The 19,395-nt window shown below is 28.9% G+C and overlaps 2 protein-coding genes across 3 annotated transcripts in view; one reads left to right on the forward strand and one right to left on the reverse strand.

Annotated features, from left to right (window-relative positions):
* The window catches only part of LOC123290787, a 479,121-nt gene extending 469,975 nt beyond the window's left edge, over window positions 1-9,146 (forward strand). For both annotated transcript variants that reach the window (XM_044871115.1, XM_044871116.1), the window contains 4 exons: window positions 1,806-1,928; window positions 4,524-4,701; window positions 6,208-6,471; window positions 6,762-9,146. In XM_044871115.1, coding sequence (XP_044727050.1) covers window positions 1,806-1,928; window positions 4,524-4,701; window positions 6,208-6,471; window positions 6,762-7,096 — 900 coding nt within the window. In that variant the 3' untranslated portion in view covers window positions 7,097-9,146. The remainder of the gene's footprint in view (window positions 1-1,805; window positions 1,929-4,523; window positions 4,702-6,207; window positions 6,472-6,761) is intronic.
* A 3,880-nt stretch (window positions 9,147-13,026) lies between these two features.
* LOC123293345 lies at window positions 13,027-19,154 on the reverse strand. The gene is made up of 5 exons (XM_044874134.1): window positions 19,113-19,154; window positions 17,820-17,970; window positions 17,320-17,444; window positions 15,304-15,496; window positions 13,027-13,962 (listed from the first exon to the last, which is right to left on the reverse strand). The coding sequence occupies exons 1-5, from the start codon at window positions 19,152-19,154 to the stop codon at window positions 13,187-13,189; spliced, it is 1,287 nt and encodes a 428-aa protein (XP_044730069.1). The 3' UTR covers window positions 13,027-13,186.
* Window positions 19,155-19,395: the final 241 nt, after the last annotated feature.

A 19,395-nucleotide genomic window follows, 5' to 3' on the forward strand; every position in this document is an offset into this window, starting at 1 on the left:
TTTACAGGTATTATCTAAGTTTTATTTACTTAAAATATAAATTTAATCAGTCTAAAATCTCCAAAAATTATTCAATTTAAGAATGTGTTTATGAATATAATTGTATTAAATGAACGTTACAACGTTACAACTACAACCAAGCTCTTATATTTACAGCCAATAATATATTTATATCTAGGTACATAAAGTCTGTCTGTCTGCTTGTCTATCTGTCGGTGTATGTCATATTATATTTATATATCCAACATCTTAAGTATATATTTAAAATTATATAAATTATACGACATACAGTGACATAAATGAATTTTTTGGAAACAGGGTTATCGCATGTCCAAATCTCCACTGCTAGTTTTCATAATTTATCCCCATAGGCTTTAAATAATGACAGACCATTAGGTTATGCTATGTGCTCAATTTTTCTAAGCACCCACCCAAAAAAGTCATTTTCTTCCAAAATTTCAACACTCTTTTATAGAAAAAAAGGCTTTCCCGACTATCCGTGTATTGAGACATTATCATTATTTTAACGTTATGTACCCTTTGATAAAATCCTACTGTTATAACTTGGATCACACTGTATTACAAAATATAGACTAAAAGATTGTATTACAAACAGGAGACAAGAAAAAATTGGCCAAAATTGTTGCAAAGTTTGTACATTATTCTTAAATCTATACAACTAGAAAACAAACGATTTAAATAAGTCTATGTATTTGATGCCATTATAGAAGTAATCTCCACTTTAATCAAACAATATTTTCGAAAAGAAGAAAAAACGCTAGGCTAGGCTACGATTTTTTTCAGTTGAACAAACGGAAGTACTTAATAATATTTGGCGGTACTGAAGCGTTTGGATGATAAGAATCCATGGAGCTTATATAACCATAAACTCCATTAGTAATGAGAAGGCACTTAAAAGTTTTGAATATTTGGTCTTGGTCTTGTTAATTTAACATTTAACTAGCCTTCTTCTTGATCCGAGTCTAAAACCCAAGTCTCTTGAAAAAGCCTTTATTTTTACTTAATCATAAATTATGTCTTAATTCCATGCAACTTTCTTCGAGATCTTTAGAAGCGAGCATACCATTTCTGCAAGAAAAAAACAAGAAAAAAATTGAATCTTCCCTTATAGATCACTGAGACATTGGTCTTGATTTTAGTCTTGGTAGCAGAATCCTAGCCTTGACCTTGCTATCCTAAGACATAGCAACATAGTATTGAATTTGGTCTAGTAGTTCGTTCAAAATCAAATCCAAAAGAGAGTATTGCTTATCAGTATGCAACAATATACTTTTACAGTATATTACAACAGTATACTTTTTGAATTGTAAGCAAATCTTAGACACAAATATCGAGATGTGACAAATATCATCGATCAAAAAAAATTTACACCGGATTAACTGCTTTTAGTTTCCTCTATTATTATTATTATTATTATTATTATAATTCTGTATTTAAAGCTTAAGAGCTTTTTTTTATTTATAACTAATATTATTTTAACCGTATTTGACCAAATATTTTAATAACATACTTCCTAATAATTTAAATGTAGTTTCTTCTAAAGTTTTCAGTTTAAGTCGATTGAGTACAAGGAAAAGATTTGTGTGAATAACTGAAAAATTGAAATTCTTTGGAAGACTGATAAAACTTAATATAAATTTAAAAAAGTTTATCTTATTTTTTACACCACCCTATCCTTATATAACATAACAAGTCATTGCTTATTTTAATGCTATGATATATATTATAAAATATGTGTATAAATACATAGTATATATATATAATAAGTGTAACGTTTGTTACAGATGACACGAGACGAAGCTATTGCATTTCTACAAGAGATAAAGTTTAATTTAGAATATCTTCAGGCACATTATTCACAGCAAGGTGTTCATTCACCCGATTTACAACGTCTTGAACAGTCAAAGGTAATTTTTATTTTATAAAAACTTTATTTATATATATATAATTTAAATGACACACTTTATTATATGATTATGAGATTTTTCTTATCTGTATTTTTTAAGTCGGGTGGTAAAAGGGGTGGCAAACAGGTATATTTTTACACTTATAAAGTAAATAAGTTTTGTAAAATATCTTCGTTCATGTATATTTCACTGCTAATAAAATTGAATTTGTAAAAAGAAACTAAATTTTAATGATGCTGACGTTATACGACGAAAAGCACTTATACGCTACACTTTTGGATACAGCTGTGAAATTTTACAGAACAAATTTATTCCATGAAAAAAGCTGTTTGAGTTCTTTTTACAAAATAAAACAAAAACTCTAAATTAACTTAAGAAATAGAAATTAAAAATCAATAGGGGGATAATCCTGATTGTCGAATTGACCATATTACCCATAAAAATGCAGAACAAGACATGATATCATGACAAAATTTGAAAATGACATTAAAATTGATTAAAAAACGAAGAAGTTATAAGCAATCAAAGATTGCATTCAAAGGTTTCCCATCTTCCTTTAGCAAAACAAAGTTTTATATGCAATCTCTATGGCGATACCCACGTATGAGGTCACTAGTGAGTATCTTTCTCTTTGTTTAATTAGGAATTTTAAACGTTCATATTTTGCATACTAATAAAAGTTTTTTTAAATCAACTTCACATTTCTATTCGTAAAGTGAGCATTCTTCATCTGAAATGATAAAAAAAAAGTTAGTTCGATTGTGCCATATTGTGCAATCAAAAAATGATTTCCGTATATTTTGATCAAGGCGCATCGAATAAAATCAACCCTTATCTCACTCGACACTGAGTTTGACCTAATTTCCACACTTAAAAATTTAAGTCGTGGTTTTGTTTGACTCACGATGATCCGTATCGGCAAGAGTAGTCTTAATTTAAAATAAAATGCTGTAGTTGAAATAGAACTATTTGTACATGCTATGTCTACCTGATCAATTATCCTATAATATCTATTTATAGTCATTAACACCAGAACCTATAATATTTATAGTTGTAAATTGATGTGTTTGAAGGGTGTTATTATTGGTAATTTTATAATTTATATCTAGTCAATACCTTCGAATACATTCGACTATCGTTCATAAACAAAGTGGCTCGAAAAGTAATAAACGAAATTGTCTAATTTCTCCATTGACAATTTTTCCGTCAGTACTCAATCACAAAAACCAAAAGATAACGCGATTTGAAATTTTAATAGTATTTTTATATTCTTCAAGTCCGAAAAAATAAGAAAATAATATGAGAAAAATTAAATCCAAAAAATATTTTGTTTATAAATACAATCAATTTTACCAATTTGAATTTAAATACCTGAATATATAGAGTTTTGCAAGCCTGATATTTTTTGAAAGAAAGATCATAATAAGGAAAATCTTTGACAAGCAAGGCAGGAATATGTATCAACCGAAAAAAATCAAATTTTGTGTCCTCCCTCTGTTCCTCCCTTAAAACTCTTTTCTGCTACCCACCAAACTGCAAATCTAAAATTGTTTACAATAACTTAAACTATGAGTTATATAGTTATTAAAAGGAAAATTATATCCTTGCTGGTGGTTGTTGGGGCGTTAGGCAGAAGGATTAAACTAATTTGTTGCAGGCTTTCTTTTTTATTAAAAGGAAAATTGTATCCACGCTGGTGGCTGTTGGAGCGTTAGGCAGAGGGATTAAGCGAATATGTTGCAGGCTTTCTTTTACTTGTTACAGACTAATTCGTGTGCTATCGAAATATTTTCCGAAATTTTCCGTCATTTTCGGTCATGCCTAGCTTTTCCGACAATTACCGCCAAAAAATACCTCCAAAAAATGATATATTTGTGGCGGTTAGTATGCGGTGATGATTTTCGTAAATGACAGAAAAAAATGATTAATTTAAAAAAAATCTAGTCTTTAGTCCAACAACCAGTACTGTGTGTAACATTTGCCTTTCAATCATTACTTAATTTGGCGTTAAAACATAAATTCTTATTAAACAACTGGAAACCACAAATTTTACGGACAAAAATAGAAAATTTGGTTACAAAATACGAAATATCATTTCGCGAATCCAAACAATTTCAATTACAATTTTTTAATGTATTGATCATTGCTTTAATAGGAAAAATAATGAAAGATTTAAAGCATTTGCGTTTATTTCGTACCACCCTATATACATAAACAGATAACACTACATCAATATATTTTGTCATTAACACTATTCCATATTGTGTGTTATTAAATAAACAAACATTATGTGTTATATGTATACCTATTAGTATGTTTAAATTGGTGGAAGTGCAGATAAATTTATAATGACATGTTATAACAGATATATTTATACACTTCCCGTTCCCTACACCTTTATCGTGTTTTCAAAAATATGTACTTCTATTTGTTCTTTTTGCATCGATGTAGTTAACTGAGTGTAAATATAAAATTATCGTGCTATTAAAATGTTATAAGACTATCTTTTTCTAAATACACTCAGTTTAAATAGTGTATAGAGTAGAATATAAAAAGAGCACACTTATAATAATTGTTTGATTTTATTATTTTTAGGAACGGGCTTACAATATCCAACGTAGTGGACGTTTTAGTAAATCAGTAACACCAAATATTTTATATACAGATGGTGGAGATAATAGACAATCCAAACATGAATATGATTTATCTGATTTACGTAAAGATATGGAGAAAAAAAGTGATGTACAAAATGGACCAACAAAACAATCAAAAAGTAAGTATACGTTATAATAAAATTTTTAGACTAAAATCTGAACGTTTAACTTTTTTTAAATATAATGTTACTAGACGGGTATATCATTTTAATCGTTATATCCAATAATTGATAGTAAATGTTGATCTTTTTCTAGCTTGTAATTTTTCCATGGTGTTCGGGATCTTTTAACTCTAGTTCATGACCGATAAGAGACAGAAGAATACTTTAAACTGTACTTTATGAATACTAGAAAACCAACGTTCATTATTTGAAACATTCTTTTCATTTAAAAAGCAATCCTTATTCAATATAATTGACAGAATATACCTTAAAAATTGACCTTTCTATAACTTTGGCTTTCTTTAAAATTAAGTTTCCAATAAAAAATGAGAAACAACTTTCTAAAAGTATTATTATATTTCTTATCGATTAGGAACTTGAGTTTACTATTAAATGAAAATTTAGCATGTTTTTAGAAAGAAAATTAAAAATTAAGGACGGCAATACACTTGTCGGAAAATTTTGCGATTCCTGATTAGTCCATAAAGGTAATTAAGAAAATATTGTGAATACGGGTAACCAAAAAACCACCTCATTCCTAGTCTATGGATAATGGAAGTATTTTTCTAAATGATCTTTTGTTTACAGTAATTGATTTTTAATTAATTGGCGGAGTTTCAATACATAACCGCCTGCAGGTGTGTAATTATAGTACCTATGGACTAATTACCGTGGGGTATATTTGCATGATTATATTTCATACAAACAGAACCGAATTCAGGGTTATTTTAGAAACAACAAATTTTCAAAATCTACTCAACTTCACAGTACCGTCGATATTAGGCCAAACAAATTCTGAAACGGCATACAGCTGACTAAAAAATTATTTATCAGTAGAATGTCATACAATGGCAAATTACTATTTTGAAAGTATTTACAATAAAATGAATTTTTTATGGTACGAATGATAGCAATGTTTTTCAGAGTGAATTTAATGAGGCATAAATCTCTTATATTAAGTACATATCGAACCTGAGAGTGCTTACAATAATTAATATTTGGGCACAGTAAAGCTGTTTCTGACTGGCAAATTAAAATTTTATTATTTTGTCATAAAACTAAATCAAATTCAAACTAAAAATTATTAGAAAAGATTTTTTTATTTATTATAAGGTTAATTACAATCCGGCACGGTGTTAGCAACGGTAAAACTGACTAGCAATGATGATCAGTAAATCTGAAACGGCATGAAAAAAGATTTTAAAATATTATCATAAAACGATTAAAAGATGAGCAATTTTCGCTGCTTTCATCGATGTGCACTAGTATAAATACAGTTAATTCTACCGCTCTCGGGTGCCAGAGGTACTAAATACCTTGCAATATTTCTAGAAAATAAACATCAAAAATCCAGCCATATTGAAATCAACATTTTGTGTTGCTATATCAGTTCTGATACCCTTATGAAAATTAAAAATTCCATGAATACGCATTGACTTTAAATTTGTTTATCATTTTTTTCAGTAATTACAGTAAAAGACGCCAATGAAGATGTTATCAGTGATGAAGAATATGAAGTTTTATTGGAACGTTTACGCGTTGCTGATTTCTTATACACACAATATTCATTGGAAGAAGTTATTTATCAATTAGCTAAAGTGATGTTCTCACAATCTTTGACACGTGGAAGTGCTGAAGCACAAGAGGCTTTACAGAAGTTCACAACATTCTTGGAGTCTGAAACGGAACAAGGTCATATTTCACGGTCACTCGAGAAAAAAGTTTTAGGTAAGCAAGAATCGCAATTTAGTCCACAAAAGCTATTATTTCATGAATTCATTGGACAATAGGACCATTTATCAAAAATTCAAAAAAAAAAAAATCGCCTTCACTTTTTACTTACTTATTCCTAATGAAAAAGTTATTGCATAAAAGTCGCGCAGTCACAATTAGCCTGACAATCTCATTAGCCTGAAATAGATCCTCCATTTCCCATGAATATTTTTCTTAGCTGCTGGAAATCAAGTTTTCCCCGAAAATTTATTTAAATTATTTAAAATTTATTTTTATTTTTTCAGATGTTTTAATTGCCGCCTTAACAGATACATTAACTGAACATCCAGAATTAGTAGCCGCAGCACGAGAAGGTTTAAGTGGCGGAAGTGCTCCACAATTACCACCTGGTAACAATATGCTACAACAAATTTTAGAAATGACTCCAGAAGAAAAAGAAGCCGTAAAATCATCCTTATATGCAGCCTTCAAGGAACAACAGACGGTCGGACATCATAAACAACATGACCAACAAACACAACATGAGAATAAAATTGCTTCGCAACATTTAAATCGATCCAATAAACCAATATTATCTTCGGCGTCTTCGGCTATTGATAAAATCTATAAAACACCATAAAGTTTTGAAAAAAACTTGAACCAAAAAAAATCAACTAAAAAATGTTTATTATAATTAGTTTAAACAGATATTATATTCAGGTGTATGAACCTGGCACCTTTATAGAGGTGCTTACCTTCTTTGCTGGGTATAAAATCCGTTAAGAGTAGCACTGATTGTAGTTACAGATAGTAGAGACACCTATTGTGAAAAACAAATGACTAATAAAATAATAAAAATTATTGAAATGCGCTGATATAGATGTCGTTACCATTTTTACTTACATGCAAGGTTTCTTGAGTCAATAAAGACTAGATCTATTCAATAGACTGAAAACTGGGGGGGGGGGGGGGGTGCTAGTTCATACACCTGATTATATTAATTATTATATTAAGTGTTATATTCAAAAGATATATTTTAACACGTCATATTATTAAAAAACAACCTAAAAAAATACATATTTAAAAATTAATTCCTTTATTAATTAAAGCAGTATTTTTACAGAGTGGTCCAAATAAAAGTATCACGATTTTTATCAGGACCCTGTTGTTCATGCAAATAAGTTATTTCATTGATTTTTATGGAAAAGAGACTGATAACACTGTTGAAAATCAAGGCATATTCGGAATGGACTTTTGTGGTCACAACATTTGTAGCAAAAATTTGAATTATTGTAAAATTGCATATTAGCCATCCAGAACAGGTGTGCTTAAATTAGTAGCAGAAATCAAAAATTTTCGATTTTTGTCTCTCAAAGTTAAAAATAAAAGACATAATAAAAGTTTTCTCTGATAACAATCGATTCCCCTTTTATAAGGATCACCTGTATTTTTTGACCTCTTTATCTTAAAATTAGTTACCTTAAAATTGTTTTCTGGTTCCATACTGAAAATCTTGAGAAATAAAGTTTTTAATAATTTTTGAGTGGGTTGTTTGGACTCATTTATTAAAAAAATAAATGATTTAATCCAGAAGGTCCTGAACTTACAGATAGAAAAAAAACTAAGCGAAATGGCATCGTATATTTAAAAACGTAGACTATGCATAATTAAATTTTTGCTTATTTTTATGAACCATTCTTCACTGAAGTATATCGATTATAAATACAGAAACGATTTCTGCAAGATAACGTTAATAGCTTTATATGAATAACAATTTGCAGTCTCAAAAAAAAACAATTTGCACTTATTTCAAAAAAGCATAGAAGAAGGTTTTCTGGTTCTGAAAGTAAATAATGTTACAAACATATTTGACCTAAAAAATACAAAACACAAATATTTTAATAAATATAAATCCTAGACAAAAAATTTTGAAAAATTTCACCCACAAAAATAAAGTTTTCACCAAAGCGCTAAAAAAATTATATCAAAAAATTAAAGTGCCTTCAATTGTATGGTTAAGAAATATTAAACTTTGTAGCTTCAAAATACAACCATGCAAATAATAAACTACTTTACCTAGAAAGTCCTAATTCCAAATATATCCCAAAGTTCAGGAACCTTTTTCGAAAAGATTACATATTCAAAAAAATAATATTTCGAAAATGTGGAACCATGAAAAACATCTTAATTGTTCTTTAATTCTTTGTTGTTTAGTTTCCTTTATCAGAAAAATAAATTTTCCTAATTGTAAAACAAATATTTAAAGGTGTTTTATATACAGTGATAGATAAAATAAAACTCAATACCTTGGTCACATTCACCAACCAGGATTTAATACCCACAATATTTGTACCAGAAAATTTATAAACAATATTTTTGTGCCCAAAAATAAATCTATCACTGATAATAATGTATTTTTCAACTGTGATTTGTATATTGATATACAAAATGTAGTAAAATTCCTGGTAAATTCAAAAATTGGGTTACAAAACTCAATTTTTGACCACATCGGATTAGTAAAAATTTTGAAGGATTTATTGTCTTCAATGCATATAAATTTATTAGCTAAATGAATCTGAAACCTTTACTTTTCAATATAGGATAGGTAGGTTGGGCGTTGACAATACGAAATAGGTTCCGATTGTAGGGAGAGAATTATAAGACAGATATTTGGTCCGATTTGATATAAGTTATCAACAATTATTTTTTCTCACTAAGTTGACATTTTCAAAAATCAAAATAGTTTCTTTTTCATAGTTCAAAAATTCAATCACTTCAGAATGACAGCGCTCATACTACTTAATCCAATAGACAAGTTCAAAGACAGAACATACTTTCCAATACAATCATCATTCGTAGAAATATTTATGTAGATAGTGAACCGAAAAAAATAGATATTTTTTAAAATATTGTAAAAAATATTGAGAAATGAAAAAACCAAACCGTAAGCCATAACTAGAGATTTTTCCGTTAAAAATATTTTTGTTTAGAACAGATGAAAAAAAAAATCAAATGAGAAAATGTTTAAAAAAATAAATAAAAATATTCGGCTGATACTTACACAGTTGAAAAACTTTGTATAAATGTTTCCAAACATATAATTCAAAATTATTAATGTAATGTTTTGTACATTCCCTATATTAAATTCAGTTAGATAAAGAATTAAAAATAAATTTATGAAATAAACATATTGTGTTTTTCTTTCATTTTCACCTTCAATTACCCCCTTTTTATCGTTTTCAGATATTACTTCCAAAAAATGAGTAGTTATTCATAAATTGAATCTAATTCCTTTTTTTCAACTTAAAAGATTACAAAATTGGTAAGTGGCGTACAAACTTGAGTATTCTCTATAGTCTAGAGAGTCTATGACTGACCCAATGATAAAGCCGTAATGCTATCGGAAGCAAAAAAATTGATCGAATAGAGGAAAAACTTCTGAGAAAGTTATTTGCATTTTTCCAGCTAGTGTAGAGATCATAACCTAAACAAAATCCAGAAAAATCGAAAAATAGTTTTTCACATTTATAAAAAAAAAAAAAAGTTAAGTTTTCGTTATTCCCCGAGAAAATTGTGAAATTTCATCGAAAATCGTATTTTTTTTTTCGTTGTGAATGGTTACCAAAATTGCTACCTCTACCAAGTATCTCTGGATTATCATGCGTAGCAAAAAAAAATTGTTGAATAAAAGATTTTATAAAAGACCCTTTTCCAAAAATTCTATATAAAAAGTGAAATTTTCTTTTTTTTCAAATGTTCGTCTTCTACCCAGCAGAGGTGTATTTTATTTCTACTATTTCTACTTTTATAATTTTTTACTCAGCATTTTGTGTTAATTACAAATAATTACAATTGTTAATTACAAATAATTAAAATTGAAGCGTTCACACCAAAAAAAGAAGCGATAATTTTCGACTTTTTCTGTAGAGTTTGTTTTTCTAAATGCGAGAAAAACAGTTTTTTCGACTTTTTTGATTATTAGGTTGAGTTCTGCATCAGTTACATAAATGCAAAATGCTCTATCTTTTTTAGAATTTTCGCTTCCCTACCATATTTTTTGCTCATCGAAAAGAATTTTTAAGAAAATTTCTGTGACATAATAGATCAGAATGTCAACCCTTCGTTTGAAAACTCATTGTAAGCAGGTTCGTTTCGTAAGATAAAGGGCTAGGCTTACAACTTATTAAAAGTATACTTCAGTTTGTTAAGGAAAAAAGTGCGGCTGATAGATGTATACGCGAACCAGACGGTCGTAAGACGGTCGTAAGCTCGAGAAATCTAAAAACCCCTTATTTTTTTTTTGCAGATGGAAACACTGTAAAACTTAAATGTTGTTTTCCAAAAATTTTAACTACTCGCTTTAATTTAAATAATAGCGCTAGTCAGGGTTACATCACCGCGCTTTGGCAATCGATGATACTGCTACTTTAAACAGTTTATACCTGAAATATCAATACGCTTGTTGCGACTATTTTATGAAGCTGACATCTGTTAGCTGAAAATGTATATGTACAATAATGACAACAGTTTTTCTTTTAACATGATACTTAAAACACAGAAAGCAGTGTATGGTTTATAAATATATTGTGCTTTCCAATCAATATTTGATGCAAAACTCGAATATGTGACATATAAACAAACTCTACTTAACATTTAAATGAAATTTCTCTAGATGTCACTAGTGATGAGTTTTCCAACGTTATCAACAATATATATCGTACTGTAAAAGTTTTTCTATTGTTACAAACTTTTATTACACTTTGCACTTGTTTAAATCACTAACATTAGAATATTTAATTTTTATGCACAATGAACTTTTATGGTTTGACTGATATATAGGTATGTTATTCGGATCGTGTATTAATTGTATCCCTATCCTTATACATTATAAATGTGAAAGTAAGGATGTTTGTTTGTTTGTTTATTTGTTACGCTTTCACGCAAAAACTAGCCAATGGATTTAAATGAAATTGTACAACAATATAGCTCACAGATCAGAACAACACATGAGCTATATTTTATAAAGATATTTAAAAAAATAAAAAAGTAAAATAATTAAATTTATTCTGACATTTTACTACTCTATCTATTTTCATTATTTTGAACCATAAATTAAAGATTTCTGTAAAAATTTAAAATAGTAAATATCAAACAATTCATGGCCATCTTTTCTGATATACTCAATGAATTATTACTTTTATTATCCAAAATCTCTGATCAACGCTCTTACCAATCGCCAGGCCATCGAAATATCCGATGCAGGCTTGTTTTTTTACATAATTTTTTTTCATACTCGGTCCTTCAGGTTCTAAATTTTCATTTAAAAAAAACAATTTAATTTCTAAACATTTATTTAATAAAACATTTCATATATTTTTTTTTTACAATTATCACACTTTTGTCTAGATGCTATGTTTATTTATCTACTAATATTAATTTAGTGTTCGATAAAATTAATCAACAAGTAAAATAATCGAAATTTTGTACAAAAAAATTAAATAAAAAATGATTCAGTTCGATAGATGATGGAGTATTTTTAAATGATTGTCCTTATTACATGAACGCTAAGCATTTAGTAGTCTTCGTTTTTCTGTAGGCGAAATTAGCACGAATTTAAGAAACAAATTGCGTTGACTTAAATTGTTTTCAGAAATTTTTTTACACACTTTGGTGGGTTTTCTTGATTAAATAAAAATTTCATTTCTATAATTTTTTAGAAATTTCAGGTAATGAAATGGTGGATATTTCTGGAGCTGATGACGATGTGTAATTAAACTAAGAATAACAATGAGTATATTACAAGAGTAATTTCGCCAATATTCTTTACCATAAAGTCCAATCATTTTCACTACCATAGTTTTAGTTTATTTTTACTAAAAAAATATGTTGAGAAAGAAAAACATTGACTAGATAATATATAATGGAAAATAATAAATATGAAGGCTCTTCTTTTCAGTACAATTTTGTTTTTACAATTTTTTACAAAAATATTTAACAATTTTGTGTTAAGTTTTCTAATTTGGTAACTTATTTTTTCATTTTTTTACACTAGAACAATAAGATTTCTACGCACAGTTTTTAGATATAAAATAGGTGCAGTTTTTTCACTTTTTTTTTTTTTTCTTAAAGAATATAAATTTTGTGCTCCTAATATCACAATAATAGAAATAAAATTTCGTTAAATTATGTCTGTTTTTTTGGGGGGAATAACCACATACTCCTTTAATGGAGATACGAATACCAGTATAATGTTATGAGAGACGCTTATTGGGAAATAATCATTTTGATTATTGTGTAAAATTTAAACTATAATAAGACAACATTTCATATAATCTTTAAAGGAATGCATTCCACTTAAATTAGCCTTTGGAAGGTACGATACCTCATTGATTAATTGGTTAAAAACTTCTAAACAAGGGCAGTCTAAAATCATAAATGAATTTGCAATTTCGCTCCAAATATTCAAATATTTGATATTTACATTGAAGTAAATTTTTGAATGTTAAATCAGATTTAAAAATCATATAATTTTTTTAAAGAAGGCTTTGTTTTTTTTTACGTTTCTCTGGTATATCGTGACCTACTTTAATAGAACGAGAATTAGAGTCGTTCTAGGAATTTTCAGAATTCTTATTTCTCTGACCATACCCACCCCCTCCCCAACGCTGTGATAAATTTTCAGTTTAATTACAAAAGTATACAGTTGTATGAAAGTTTATCCTCGCAGTATTCACCAAGGTCTCCACATATTTTCTTGACATTCATTGTTTTTACTAAAATCCAACGGTCTTTCCACCATCACTCCATTCATTTCATTACTATTATTGTTATTATTCACCACAGGTGCTGCTGTTTCCAAATTTTTTTGCTGAGCTAATCCATTTTGTTTTTGGCAATTAATATTATTCTCCAAAGCCGCAGCCAGTTGTAAATAATGTGACGGTAAAATAAAAATAATATTACCGTCAGGCATTTGAAATAAATTCTTATGAATATTTGCGGATATTTCCGGAGGTATTTGATTGGCGGATACAGGAAATGCGGGTACAGAATTTGAATTATTATTAATTTCTTCAACTGCAATGGGTGATGTATCCATTTCAATCGGTGGATTGGCAAGTGGTAACGCGGATAATTTGTTAAAGACATGTTCAGATGTATCATAAGGATTGATTTTCGTAAAATTTGTCTCAGCGGGTGATGCCCGAATGAATTGTGGATGAATTGATGTATTTGTTGGTAGATGCCCAGCAGCTAAGGATGTTATATCCTGATGAACAGGTGTTGTAACTGATGATGTTGATGAAGCTGACGATGATGCTGAGGATTGAATTGGTGATGAACATATATCTGTATCTATCTCACTTATACACACGTCCAAGTGTCGTATAAGACGTTTCCGTGTATTTTGATCTAATACGGTCATTGTTTGAGCGTCAGGTGTTTCTAGGTAACGTTGTATTTCACGAACACAATCACTATATCCTGCTTTATATTTATTTAAACCTGGAACATAGAATGTTGAAAGGAATAAGAAACTTTATAAATTATTCAAATTGTCCAAGAGACTTACAAACTAAAATTATTATGTATAGAGGAGAACATTTATTACGTCAAAAGATAAAAGTGAATAAGAAATTAAAACTATGTATAGATTGAGTCAAGAATAATTTTAAAACATTAATAAAGAACATTTTTTGGAACGACGTTGCTTATAAGAAACACGAAGTAGTCAATTTTCATACACTATGCCTAGTCTAGGCGCGTAATTTTCTGTCAAAAGAGCACCACAAGTCAAATTGTAGCTACCTCGATCTTTATTTACTCGCCCTTAAAAAAGCTACGCTGACCAGTGCACCAAGGTTTGTTTAACTCAGGGAATGACAGAACAAAAATTTTTTTTAAAACAAAATATTAGAAACAGCTTCTTGTGAATACATTTTTTTTAAACACGGTCTTACAAAATGTTCCAAGCGATTCGACAACGACATAATAAATGTTGAATAACAGGACGCGGACTTTCCTCAACAATTGCGTCTTGAGATCCAAACTAAGAATTTAAAATTGCCACACCATGATTTCCAGCACAACATTGAGATAATCGATGTAAATAAATGTAAATAAAATTTGTTGAAAGAGTTAAGGGAAATATCGAAAAGTGATTGTGAATAGTTCTTAAATATTATACTAATTTCTAGGCTTAGTGTATTGCATTGACTGAGACTATTTTTGAAGGCCAAAAGTAAAGATTATCTATTGATCGAATTACCGATACTTCAAAATATGGTGTTCGTACAGTTTTTCGTAGAAATTTGGTGGTGACTCTGAGAAGCAGAGCAAAAATGAGTTGAATAAGGTAAGCAACAATAATTAGAAGACTCAAAGATAATTCTTATTGGCTGTAATATGTGTTTGCTCTTGAATCGCGACAAAAAATTAAGAAGAAAATAACGAAAACAAAAAGAGAGATAACTAATTAACTGTTATTATAACAAGAGAGTTTAAATTATTTATTTGTGTAATCATACAAAAATATCCATATCGCAGTGGGATTTAAAATTTTAGATCGTGCCTCAAAAAGTTTATAAATTTAATATTTTAAAATAATAGGCAATTTTAAAAGGTTTTTCAATTTATCGGGTACATATAAAAAAGCTAACACGCATAAAAGAGCTAAAAGTTGAAAAACTATAAATATCTATTCATGACCACTGTATAGAAATGAACATTTTACTATGAAGCTATTTATCCTATGTATGTATTGTGTAGAGTACCAGAAAATGTTCAAATAGAAACTACATGACAAACATATCTAAATTTTAACAGATATTAGGTATTTTCATTTACCTGGTGTATCCATACTTCTGTGCCTTTGGAAATGTCGAACTGTTAATTCCAATATATCCGCTTTTTCCAATTTCGTATGTTTTGTATTATCCATTTTTGCTGAATCCAATATGAGCGTTTTTAACATTGCCAAACTTTGATTAATTCGTGCTCGACGACGTTTCTCCATTAGTGGTTTATTTGCACGTCTTACCTTTAATAAAAATTAAAAGAGTTAGTGAAAAGTTTCTTTCGTTTCAGCGAAACGAAAAGCTTTGACAAATTGGCTATCCAAAGATCTCTAGACAATGAAGTTAGTAAACCAGGAAGCATTTTTGCGTCTGGTGTTTAGAACCGATCCAATTTTTTTCAAAATAGTTTCAAGGAAAGTAGATGAAAGTGTATATATTTGTAATTTTAAAATTACCAAAATATACAGAGCTTAATTTCTGTCACCTGACAACCATAAATTCCTCAAAAAATTCTAAGATAGTTATAAGATAACTAAGTTCTTTAAAGTTTTTGACCAAGCACACCGATTGAGGATTCATTTGTGAAATGAGTGGTAGGAAACAAAGTTTAATAATTAGCGAGTTCAGAGTTCAAAATAAAAAATTCACTTAATATTCAAGAACTTTGAACGTATTCAAATATTCCAAAAATGACCTGATGGCTAATTAGAGTAGATTTTATTTTCTACAACTTTGCTTATAATAATAACCTGTTAAATTTTCGTAATATTAATCGAGAAATTTTTTAAATTAAAAAGGATAATTTATGAGGCCTTAATCGTCAACGATGCATGGGGAAGGACCACTCGTCTTAGATTTTAGTGAAAAATTAATGACTTTTGTTTAATACAGTGTTTTAGGGACACCCGATATATATTTGTAATTTCAAAATTACCAACATTTATAGTTTAATCTTAATATCCCCCGGCGCTTCCACTTTATCACTTTATCAATAGAACGTTCCATCTATCTTCATATTGAGCTCTGCCTAGTGCGAGAAATAAGTTTCACACATCAGTCTCAATGAAAATCTTTCTGTTTCAAGTAGCCAATGGCGTTCTATTTGCTTAATTTAATGGATGGAATGATTTTCTCGAATTATCTCGTCAGACTAAAATAGTAGTTTAAAATTTTTCAAGGTATTTAAATATACAGTAAAACCCATTTATATTTTACCAATGTTATTAAATTAATTATTTTGTTAAAAGAATTTGTCAACCATATATATTTTTAGTTTTTTATTAAAAAAATATTACCAAGGAATACCTTATAGCACTAAATTTCCAAAAATATATGATATGTCTGTTCATAGAAAATCGTAACTCAATTTTTCCTCTTAATATCAGAAAATTGGGAAAAATTAAGTATAATCTGACTACCAGAGCCAATAATTGTAAGCTTCAAACGTACTCCAGACTCCGTTTTACAAGTAAACCTAATATTAGAATTAAGCAGGGAAAAAAGTTCCACAATTCACAGACACAATGATAAAGGATAGCCCCCAGTAAGCCCTCCGACGAGAAGTATTAAAAGATAAGAACTTTGAAGTGACGTTGAATTTGATGAAAGGCTACTCAACGGTTAGAAGATCAACGGCCCTTTTCCTAATTGGCTAGTTATCTGTTGAATTATAAAACACTTGCGCTGGGAAGAGTAAAAATTTGAATTTTTTTATTTCTTAGGGCATGGTTCAAAAATAAAATATGGTTCAAATACGAAAATTTAAAACGTGGCGAAATTTTGTTGGAAAATATTATTCATGTACATTAAACCTGTTTCCACAAAATCTCCAATATGAAAAATAATCCCAAAAATAAAAAAAATAAAAATTTGACTTATGTTAGCCACTAAAAAAACTTTTTCTTATTTTTTAAATGATGAATTTTTTGCGAAAATATTTTTCCACTTTTACAAACTTATTTTTTTAAATATGGTCAAACTGTTAACATGTTACGCAAATAGACGCAGATAGTGAAAAAATACTTACGAAAAGACTAACAACAATAGAATTACAATAAAAAATTACCTCCGGTTTATTTTGTTGTGATTCAATAGTTGTTGATGAAAATTCTTGACAATTAATTTTATTATTTAAAACAATCGGATTAGTAATTGTTTGATTATTCGTAACACTATTTAATATTTTTAACCCTTTCGATTTATTATTATTTAAATTATTTACTGTAGTAACCACTTTAGCAGTCATGATTTAATAAACAAACTCCAATCCAAAAACAAAAAACACTAAACAAACATATTTTCAAATTCAACATAAGAGCAAAAAGTTTTTTTGTGAAAAAAAAAATTGAACAACAAATAAACTTTATTTGGCGCGCTTATAAAAATATATGTACGAATTTAATTTTTTTGTTCAATCGTACTATTTCGTACAACTTGTTTATTTGTAGCCGTTATACGGACGCGTTGTGTGTGTGCTACGATGAAGCTTGATCGTGTTTTGAAGTATGAATGAAGTATAAAATATAATGAGGCTTTAGGTACATGAATGCACACCGTCAGTCATACCGTACCGCATCGCACACGCCGTCCGATATACCGTCGACACTAACAACAACAAAAACATCACCAACTCCTCGACGTTTGTGTATAATGTTGTTCGACGACAATCTACACCGTAGAGGCTAGTGATATTACTATGTATAGGGTAACGTTGTACCTTGAATTTTAAAAGATATTGTTAAAATTAGCAATTATATTAGAACCACGTTTATTTACTAAGAGGAAAGCAAGTAACCGAGAGTATGATTATACATGTGCGTTCGTTTTCAAGTAAATTGGAAAAAAATATTGGTGTTTCGAAGAAAAATTTTGGTTTCACTGTTCATTTATTTACAAATTTACCATTGTATTTTACAATAATTGTATTTTTAGTTTTAAATCATTGTTATGCCATATTTCAATTTTAAACATAACGTAAAATATTGAGGTGGTACAGTTCGGATAGACGCTGATTCATGAAACTTGAATCAAACAACGTATTATACCACTGATGAATGATAATTGCATTGTAATAAAATTTACAGTTTTCTCCTTTAATATGACTTACTATGTATTGGTTCGCGTAGCCTCATTAAAAAATACCATTAACTCAAGTTCATAAAAATACCAGTTCAAACTGTTATAGGACTCCTATTGAAGAGGAAGTTTGTAAGATGAACTTGTAGAGCTTTCAATGTATCAAGAGTGCTGTAAAAGAGTGAACTGTAAAGATTACCCTTTAAAGAGAGCGTCTGCACTTACGGTGGGGTTTATTCCAGGTATATTAGTTCATGGTACAAGACCATAATGTAAAAAGATCACCAGTTTTCATCGAAAACTGAGTAAATACTTAACTTCACAAAAAAACATAGTGCGTTGGAATAGTAATAATAATTAAAAGTGAATTTCTTCACAAATAAATGTAAATTTTGATCTTTGGTACTACAGTCTTTTCTACTTTGTAGACTGACTATACTAACAATATGGCTGGCTGAACGCTAGAATATACTATGTATAGTAATGATGATACACACGTTAGAGTGTTCGCTTGTTAATGTTATGTATATATCGAAATTCGAATTGTAAATTCTATCATTTTTAGCCCCCGATAGTCAAATAATATAGATAGAAAAATCACTCACTAATGACATCAAGCAGTCAATTAACAGTCATACATTACTAACTTCATTCATACATTTAAACAGTATTGTAGTAAATTACTAAAGTTTCTTAATATTCATCTATTTTTTCAATGTCTGTAGGAACCCAGTTTAAGCCTGATTATCGTGGTTCTATTTAAATCTTTCGGTTGACGCTTACCAAAATTATTTTCCCACTACTTGCAACTCGAATTGACTCCATTAAAATTTAACACTAACTGCTTTGACTGCAGTAAGACCATTTTGCTATGCGACACCGGAGGATTTAAATAGAACTACAATATCTCGATTTAACTGGATTTCAATAGGCGTTTAATAAATGAATATTAAGAAACCATAGTTACTTACACCAAGACTGTTCATTTCTATGAATGTCAATCATAGCTCATTCTTTTAACAGTCGAGTTATTTCATGTGTTAATTAACCCTGTTAGTGCCATATT

Source organism: Chrysoperla carnea, chromosome 1 (assembly GCF_905475395.1).
Source record: "Chrysoperla carnea chromosome 1, inChrCarn1.1, whole genome shotgun sequence".
In the NCBI taxonomy this organism is placed as follows: Eukaryota; Metazoa; Arthropoda; class Insecta; order Neuroptera; family Chrysopidae; genus Chrysoperla; species Chrysoperla carnea.

Excerpts from the sequence above, each read along its gene's own strand:
- LOC123293345 (XM_044874134.1), bottom strand. The coding sequence starts at position 19,154 with ATGGAGTCAATTCGAGTTGCAAGTAGTGGGAAAATAATTTTG. Across the intron at positions 17,971-19,112 it reads GTAGTGGGAAAATAATTTTG|GTACAACGTTACCCTATACA; the intron begins GTAAGCGTCAAC and ends TTAAAATTCAAG. Across the intron at positions 15,497-17,319 it reads CACAACAAAATAAACCGGAG|GTAAGACGTGCAAATAAACC; the intron begins GTAATTTTTTAT and ends TTTTTATTAAAG.